At 34.8% G+C, this 9,759-nt stretch overlaps 1 protein-coding gene across 1 annotated transcript; it reads right to left on the bottom strand.

Moving 5' to 3' along the window:
* Positions 1-1,079: 1,079 nt before the first annotated feature.
* Positions 1,080-4,523, bottom strand: LOC124888815 (uncharacterized PE-PGRS family protein PE_PGRS54-like). The gene is made up of 2 exons (XM_047400103.1): positions 3,840-4,523; positions 1,080-1,379 (listed from the first exon to the last, which is right to left on the bottom strand). The coding sequence occupies exons 1-2, from the start codon at positions 4,521-4,523 to the stop codon at positions 1,080-1,082; spliced, it is 984 nt and encodes a 327-aa protein (XP_047256059.1).
* Positions 4,524-9,759: the final 5,236 nt, after the last annotated feature.

Raw genomic sequence — 9,759 nt, 5'->3', positions numbered from 1 at the left:
GCACAATTGTAATGTAAATTTCCAAAACCCCATTGTAATTCATGATTTCTAAACTTTAAACCATAATCAAAGTGTTTCAACTAGCCCATTTAGTTTTAGGAAAACCCCACGTACCTTAGATTACTTAGGAGAAAGAATGGAAACTGAATCTTGCTTAAGTTCTTGAAATTCTTGACTTCAAAGATGATTCTTGATCTATGGGGGAGGGACTAGGGTTCTCTTTTGAGATGATTAGAGTAGTTTTTGATGATTTTTTCCCTAAACACTCCTTAATTTCGTGTTATGACAGAGTTATGATGGGGAAAAAAGACTAAATTACCCTCCCCAAAGTTGATTATTTTAAAAAAATTCACGAATTGGGCACCAACTCATTACCCAACGTGAAGCATCGATATCGCACCGATCCACTATTTTATTGATGCAATCATCTATGCGACGCACCAACTTTGCATCGAGCCACTGTTTCCAATATTTCAACACCCTTCTAACGTTGTCCGCAAAATCTAAAACTTTATCGAGACATCCCCCTCACTCCTCCGAACATCAATCAACTTAAAAATCTATATCTCTAGGTTGGAAAAAATCAATTTAGAGACCCAAAAGCTTAGGGGATCAAAATATGACTAAGTACTTTTTTACACTTAGGAATTTTTTTTCCAGATGTTTAACCCTTTAAGCATTCTACGAAGTAGGATATTAGATCGAGGATATCACGGGGTGTTACAACACCTAATGTTTGTTTGTGATGTCCCATCACTATGGAGGAGTTCATAGGCATTCCAGGCTGACAAAAATAAAAGAGAACAAATTTAACTTAAGACTTGGAAAAGGTAGACTTTAAACTAGACAAATATAATCAAGAGATTTTAACTTACATTGAGGATTCTAAAACCACACTCTGTTTGAAGCACCCTCATTCCAACCATCCTAGGTCTTTTATAAGGTGCCCCTCTACCTTTTCCAGCACCAGTGACACTATGAGTAGAAGTAGCAACACCACCAGCTCCTCTTGTTGTACCAGCATAACCAAAAACAACAACATTAACTCTTCTACCTCTACCAACAACTACAGTATTAACTCATCTGCCTCTACCAGCTTCATCAACAACTGCAGAATTAACTCCTCTGCCTCTACCAACTTCACCAACAACTGCAGCATTAACTCCTCTACCTCTACTAGCTCCACCAATACCTATAGTAGCAACAGTTGCTGCAGCTGATCCTCTGCCTCTACTAGTAGTACCAATAGAAGTTATTGCTACAATTGCTGCAACTGATTCTCTCCCTTTACTAGTAGTACCAGTAGCAGATAATGCTGCAGTTGTTACAGTTGATCCTCTCCCTTTGCTTGTGGTACCAGTAGCAGCTGCTGCTGCAGCCTACAACACAAAAAAATAAAATAAGAGAAAAAATGAAAGAAAATAAAAAAGAATTAAAATACTAGTAATTACAAGTCAAATGTTACCTTTGTAGAACCTTTTGGTCTTCATTTTCCTCTACTTGTGCTTGGTGCTGCAGAAGAAGTCAATGGACAACTCTTCTTATTATGACCCTTGTTGTGAAATGTGTTGCAGGTTATCTCAACACTTCTCTTTGACAACTTTCCAATCTTGTTTTCATTTTGCTCTTTTCTTCTTGATTTTCTGGGTCTACCTAGAAGTTTTCTTATTGTAGGTGGTATAACAGGAATGTTGGATGACTTGGGCCACATTTGGATACCAATGATAGGCTGAATGAAGTAACTATAGGTCTTGAGGTAAGTTTCCTTTGTATACCAATGCGCAACATAGTTAATGGGTTCTAGTATTCTAAAGTGTAGTGCAGTAATGACATGACAACAAGGTATACCTTTTAACATCCAAGACCTACATGTACAAGTATTATCTCTCAAATTCACTATAAAAGTATTTCTTCGTGTAGCCTTAACCTCAAAACCTAATTCACCATTCCACTCAATATTACACTTTTTTGATTTTGATATGTTACCTTGCAACACTTTAGTGCCATTGGAGAAATATTAGTTATCCATGTTTCAAAACACAGCCTTAATTGTCCTATTCTCATCACCTTGACCCTTATTTCCTCAAGCATTGATATTATAGTCCTGTATCATGCCCCCAATATCCATGAGTTAAAGCTTTCAACCATGTTGTTGTCAACACTATCACAACAACTGTGATATTTAAAGTAAACCTTAGACTACCTTTCTATGTTATACCATAGAAGATCTTCACAAATTTTATCACCCAACATCTCCATATGATCTAAACTTCTTCATAATTCTTGCTCATATATTGGCATACTTCCAAAATAGTTTCTTCTTTCAATACCTCTCCAATATTTAGGCTAGTTGGCAAGAACATGTCTAGCATAGATTCTTTGTTCTGTATTTGGTAGTAAATCTAAAATTGCACTATTAAGACCCTTGAACAAAAATAAAATATATTAGTTGACATAAGTATAAAACATTTTAAAAAATAGAAAATGAATAAGAGAAAATAGATGAGGTTACCTTCTGCATATCAATAATAGTAGTCACTTCAGACCTATCTCCCAGCTCAAGATCATTCTTTACTAGTCTAACAAACCATCTCTAAGTGAATTTGTTTTCAGCTTCAACCACTGCCCAGGCTAGTGGTAGCATCTGGTTATTCTCATCCTTAAAATAACCACAAGTAATTGACCCTTACAAACACCTTTGAAAAAACAACCATCAAACCCCATTCATCTTCTGGCACTAGTTTTAAATGCTCTCTTCAAAGCATCAGAACATATGTAAAATGATTAAAACTATTTTATTCCACTTTCAAAAGTTTCTTCACTAAGCCTCACTACATATGTGCTATCTGTATTGGTCTTTAAGAGATCATCCTTATAATCTAAAATAATGCTAAACTCCTCTATATGATCACCCATATTTTGTTGCAACATAATATTTCTAGCTTTTCTTGATATTGTCCTCCCTATATACACCTCCAAATTATTTTTTACTAACTCATGAAACTGACAAACTCTAAGTCCAGATTCAGAAGTGATTCTATCCCTGTACCTCTCAGTCAAGTACATAGAATTCACCAATTTGTTCTTTGTTATGGCATTACACTTGTGCACTGGAATGTACTTCTTAACTTGAAAATTTGTAGTCCTAGAATCAGTGCTTGCAAACAACCATGGATAACCATCTACACACTTTACTCTCACCCTTTCTGATTCATACACAAACTTATCTAGCTCTACATGTTCTTAAACAACATATCTAGAAGAGCTTTTATAAACTCTTCAATATTTTCAAAACAAAGCCCAAGCTCCCAAACTATTAATTTACAAGTATGATCAAGAAAAATCCTCTTAGATTTTCTTTTTTGCTCTTCTTGTTTTTCCTTCTTTTCTAGCAGGTTGTTCAACCTCAATATCTATATAAATATCCTTATCAGAATCTATTTCAAAACTTAACTCTTCATCTGAATTAATATTTGGGTCATCTCCGGCTATCTTGCCCTCTAGACTATTCTTTTTTTTGGATATAACCTCATCATATCTCACATCAACTCCCTTTTTACCTTAACTAATATTTTTTGTTCTAAGCTCTTTTTTTCTCTTTTTTTGTTTTGTCAGACCTCTTCTTTTCATATCCCTCTTTAGTTTCCCTCAGAATCCTTACCTCCTTATGAATATCACTACCATATGTATCATCTTCACCTTTATAAAAAAATCATAATAATTTGATTTTTTACTAACATCAGTTTCACTTTCCTAATCTGATGAAATGACTAGAACATTTGTTGCAGTAACAAAAGTAGTGTTACCTAAATTCTGCTCAATACTAGTGGAAACAACACCCAAGATCCACCAGTTGTAGAAATAGTATTAACACCACCCAAATCATCACTCCTAGCACTACCACCAGTGCCACCTAAGTCCTCACCCCTAACAGCAACACCATTATCACCAAAGTACCCACACGTAGCAGAAAAACCACTACCACAACTACCTAAGTTCTCACCCCTAGCAACAACACCACCATCACCCAAGTCCCCACCAATTGTAGAAACATCAACACCAATATCACCCAAGTCCCCACCAGTAGCAAAAAAATCACTACCACCACTACCAAAGTTCTCACCCCATGTAGCAACACCACCATCACCTAATTCCTCACCAATAGCAAAAACATCACCACAACTACCTAAATCCTTACCAATAGAAGAAAAGTCATCACCAGCATCTAGGTCTTCACCCCTAGCTATAGTACAATCACCACGCAGGTTTTTACTAACAGTAGGTTTATAAGGTGCCGCAGCTTTTACAAAGCCCTCTTCAAACCCTAAATTATCACATTTTCCTAAGTCTTGACCTAACTCTTTATCAAAAGTAGTAGGAAAAGATTCTCCTCCCATATGGGGGTCATATTCAATAGCTAGGACCATATTAGCCTCATCAACCAAATGTGTCACATATAAATCAACAACTTCTCCATTTTTAAGATGAGGTATAATACCTAAAATGACCCTATCACATGTCATTATTACTAATTTTTTGGTAGGTATAATATAAAAAATACATGAGGAAATATTACACCCAATTTCCTTTAGGTAACCAACAAATTCAAAGTAAGAAAGTCTATTTACATCAACGTCGAAATAGTCGGTAACAATACCTCCATGATACTTAATACGAGATTTTTGTATAATTTTCCTCCATAGAGAAACCTCAACGTCACATACACAAAATTCATGCTTAATCTAAAAAAGAATCAAAAAATACGAGGTTAGAATTTTTTCAAGGCAAAAACCCTAATGTGAAAGTAAAACAATCAAAACAACTAATAATCACTCGGGGTAGTTAAATTGCATCAAGGATCAAGATATAAATCATAAACAACCATAGATTTGAAGTGAAATCGGGTGAAAATTTCCTAGTTTAGATAGGTTTTAGAGAGAGAAAAGAGAAATTAGTTATTTGGTAAGATTTGGGGGTATTTGTTAAGGCTGGGTTGGGTTATAATTGAGAACGGGTCGGGTTATAACATGGACAAATCAAAGAAAAAGTGTTTAATAACACCGGAACTTGACTTGGGATAGACTGTTAAGGGGGTATTTTAATACACTTTAAAGATGTTAAGGGGGATAAATAAACAAAAGTTTAGTTTAAGTGCTAAAGTAAGTTGAGTGGACAAGTTCAGGGGGAAAATGATGTCTTTACTCTAAAATATATAAATTTTAGGTAATTTCACAATTTAAAAGATAATTAAAAATAAGGGAGTGTCCAAAATGCCTTTTTGGTGGAATGAATTTGAGAAGAACTTAAGTTTAGAGTCCTGAGAGTTGAATTCTTGACAAAATCCTTAGTTTACTTCTATTAAGGGTTGAAAGGGGGAAGAACAATTATAATTTTTATAACTGATAGGTTAATGAGGGTTAATGAATGTTTAAAGTCATTTAATTGGGTAAAAGACCAAAAAGCCCACACCCCAAGCTGGAAAAAAGCAAAAATTGCATTTTATGCCCTTGGGCATGGAACACCCTTATCGCTTTAGACCAAAGGCATGGAACACTCTTACCGTAGTATGCCCAAGGTGTGTTACCAATATCATAGACCCTCACTGGTTTAGAGTCCTAGAATGACCCCAAACGCTTTTCAAAATCTCTAAAACTCTCCCTAAGGGTCCCTTTACCCTCCCTTATCTTGATTCAAGTAAAAAATAAAAGCTAGACATGAAGGACGGTTCAAAATAAAACTGTCATAATTTTTGGGGTCTTACAGCTTAGGTGTAGTATTGAGCAGGATATGAATGTCATTGATTATTATTAAAGACAGCTAAAGCCTTATGAGAAAACTATATATCCAATCGATACTATCTTTATGATGTGAAGTGTGAGGTCTTTACAACCACCATAGCCTACAACATGCGTTTACTTAAATGGATTTGAATCTAAGATAATACAGATGGATGAAGTTGTTGAAGAATTATGATATGACTATTCAGTACTATCCAAGTAAGGCTAATATAATGAAAGATGTATTGAGCCAAAAATCTATAAGTATGGGTAGAGTGTTCAGATGACCTTTAGCTAGAGAGTTTCAAACACTAGCATCTCAGAGTATGAAATTTGGGATTTCAGACAGGGGTAGAGTTGTGGTGTGTAGGGAGGTGGCGGACACCACTTTTGACTTGAGTAGGATATTGTGGTTTAAATAAAGGTTAGGTGTTCTTCGAGTTGGTGATTTGATTTGTGATGTGCTTTTGTAAGCCCATGGTTCATGTTATTCCATTTATTTGGGTATGACCAAAATGTATTATGACTTTAGATATTTTTATTGGTGGATTGAGATGGATAGGACATAGTGGATTATGTGTCCAAGTATCATAATTATCAACAAGTGAAGTATGAACATCAAAGGCCTACGAGATTATTTTACAGAATGTGTATACCTATGTGGAAATGGAAGCATGTCACTATGGATTTTTTGGTGGGTATTACTAAAACCATAAGGAAATATGATTCTAGTTGGGTGATAGTATACCGGTTGAAAAAAGAAACTCACTTCTTTTTCTTCCATTATTTTGAATAGATATGCAAAGTATACTTCTAAATTTTGGGACAGGTTGTATGAGGAGTTAAGCACCAAGCTCATATTTAGCATGACTTTGTATCTTCAAACTGGTGGGAGTCAAAAAGGATTATTTAGGGCTAAAGTACATGTTTATATCCTATGTTATTGATTTTGGGAGTCATTGGGACCAGTTTTTTCCATTGTGTGAGTTTTCATACAATAATAGTTATCACTCTAGCATTGATATGTCACCATCTGAGGCACTCTATTAAAAAAAAGTATAGGTCACTTATTGGGTAATTAGAGACTGGTGATGTTAAGCCTTTAGGAATTGACTTGGTAAAGAAGGATCAAGAAAAGTTAAGCTACATTCAAAAAAAGTTGTTGGCTGCTCAAAGTAGGAAAAAAAGTATGCGAATCATAAAGTAAGGGACATGGACTTTAAGGTTGATGAATAGGTGTTGCTTAAAGTGTTTCCTATGAAGGGAGTCATGATGTTCTATAATAGGTTCAAGCTCAACCTTCGTTATATTAGTCGCTTTGAGATTATTGAGGATGTGGGTCCGACTGTATGTAGGTTAGAATTATCACTAGGGTTGTCAGGAGTTCATCCGGTGTTCTATGTTTGTATGCTCAAAACGTATCATGATGATGGAGATTTTATCATTAACAAGAACTTGGTTCTATTAGATAAATATTTGTCTTAGAAAGAAGAATTGGTGGCAATTTTAGACTAGGATGTATGGAAGTTTAGGACGAAGGAACTTCTTTGGTAAAGGTTCAATAGAAGTATCATCCGATCGAGGAAGATACTCGAGAAATCGAGAAGGACATTCGATAAATGTACCATTACTCATTTGAGGATGCAGGTACTTTCTCTTCTCTCCTAGTTTTGACTTATTTTCTCAATTAATTATTCGGGGAAGAATGATATGTAAATTGGTATCTGTAGTAATGACCTTCTCCATCATTATGTATAATCCTTCCATTTAAAATGTTATGTTAACGATCTTCCTGGATTCAAAGTTATAAATTTCAGGCTAGGCTACTTTTAGGTGAAATTAGAGTGACGTATAGTTCAGGGCTATCTGGAAATAATTTGGATAAGTTTTATGGTATTTTATTTGATACCTAGTTAACTAAGATAATAGAAAACCCATAGGATCTTACAAAATTGAATTTGGATAAGTAGAACTCCTGAAACTGATCTTAATATAAAGGATATTGTTTGAAATATCTTGTATTTAAGGTGTATCATGAAAAAGGGGATTTTTGGAAAAAACTGGACATTCTATCTCACTGATATCACTATAGTAATGTGCTTGTACCTATAGCGACATGTTCAAAAGCTGTGATATTCCTGCTATGGTGATTGTGAATGTGGTCAAAGGGCCGCTATAGGGACAATGTCGCTATAGTGATGTTGCTAAAGCAACATAAATCAGTGATTTATTTCAAAAAGCCCAAAAATGATTTTTTTTCAAGAAATATTTAGGGCTTCAATAGTGTTGATTTGGGATAAAACCCATTAGTTTTTAATCATATTTCGTCGTTAAGATAAGGAATTCATCCCCACTAACTAGTAAATCAATAGTCTAACCTTAGGATTGCTAGTTTGCATAGTTCAGGGATGGTTGAGGGGTAAATTGATTATAAAATCAATGGGTTTTTCTTAGTTTTTGTTAGTTTGGCTTTAAATATCATTCTTCACTAAATCATCCATAAAATTGATAGTTTTAGGTGATTTATGGTAGAAAGCCCTAAAATAAGGAGAGAATGATCATAAACTTGGCCTTAGAGATTGGGTGTGAGTTATAATTCTCAATGTGGTAGGTCATTTCATTAATTATGTGTTTATGCATTTTCTGCACTGAGATCATAAAGAAATTGCATGGAAGGGCAAGGCTCCATCTTAGTGGAATTGTGCAAACTTGGTTCGATGTAGGTGATGATATTGTAGTATAATACAATTTGTATTATTTGTGTATGTGAGCTACTTCTTAGTATGGCTTGTTAGTACATATTTTTTGATGTGGTCAATGTAATCATTTTATCCTTGTTGTATGATTTTGTCCAAGCTTACAGTTAAATGAGAAATGTTCTGGTATTTGTATATTCTATAAGCTTATTGGTGAAATAAGGTTGGCAGATACTTATTTTTGGGGTTTTAGTACATCGACAAAATTCTCCCATGTAGGTCATGGCTAGAGGGTGGTTATGATACCCATAGCATTTACGTATGAGGTTCAGGTGAATTTGACGGTTCCATGAGTTAATCGAGGAAAATATTTATATATTTAATTATTGGTAAACTTACCTTAGTATGACTTATTTGACTTGGTGGTAAATGACTTGGCTTTTTTCTTGTAATTCTAAACTATTAATTGATACTTGTTATGCTAGAGCTGGTTACAATGAGCATGGATTAACTTGTTGTACTATATTTTGGTTATATGCTCATATTCTTATCTTGGGTCAGTCAATGACCCCACTAGTACACTATTGACTTTTTGTATGTTGATACTACATCTGCTATTAGTTTGTTGAGTGTAGCACATCTTTCAATGGCTCCTACGAGGCCTCCTTTGAGATTCTAGTTGGTGATTCTAATTTTAGAGTGAGCATCATGCTCGAGATACCGTGGAATCTTTCTCTTATGACTTTGTCCTTTGTGTTTGGACTTATGCATTTTCTTAGTTTTGAGGTTGCATCCCTTTCTTGAGAATCTTAGATGTTTTGGAGCGGACAATTTTTGGGTTCTTGGGATGGTTTTGTCAAGTGCAATGTTCCGTAGATAGTTGTACTTATGTTTTGCTTTTTGAATTTGAATATCCTTTAATTAATTATTGCATTGACTCTTCTAAGTTTTGATTATAAGATGGTACTTTTGGGGTAGATGGTTCTCCCACCAGATGAGCAGTGTGGGTGCCATTTACAATGGATTTGGGTTATGACATTGTCTCCTTTCTTGAATCTTTCTCCTCTCTCTAGGTATGTAAATGGAAAGGGTGGGGCAGATAACCTGCTAAAATTTTCAATGCGTTACACTACTCCCTTTAGTATGTCCATGGTTTTGCTCTGCCTTGTTTATGTTTAAAATTTTCTTTTTATTATTCAATTTGCAGTATTCTACTTAATTCTTGTATAGTAGTCTCCTATTTTTTCTTCCTAATCACTCTGCACTCTTACCTACTCAAAAAATTT

This window comes from Capsicum annuum, chromosome 11 (genome assembly GCF_002878395.1).
Source record: "Capsicum annuum cultivar UCD-10X-F1 chromosome 11, UCD10Xv1.1, whole genome shotgun sequence".
Lineage (NCBI taxonomy): Eukaryota > Viridiplantae > Streptophyta > Magnoliopsida > Solanales > Solanaceae > Capsicum > Capsicum annuum.
The sequence above is the reverse complement of the archived record's forward strand: the minus strand, read 5'-3'. Positions and strand labels throughout refer to the sequence as shown.

Coding starts and splice junctions, on each gene's coding strand:
- LOC124888815 (XM_047400103.1), bottom strand. CDS start 4,523: ATGACATGTGATAGGGTCATTTTAGGTATTATACCTCATCTTAAAAAT. Junction 1,380..3,839: donor CTACAACTGGTGGATCTTGG/GTGTTGTTTCCA, acceptor TTTGTGTTGTAG/GCTGCAGCAGCAGCTGCTAC.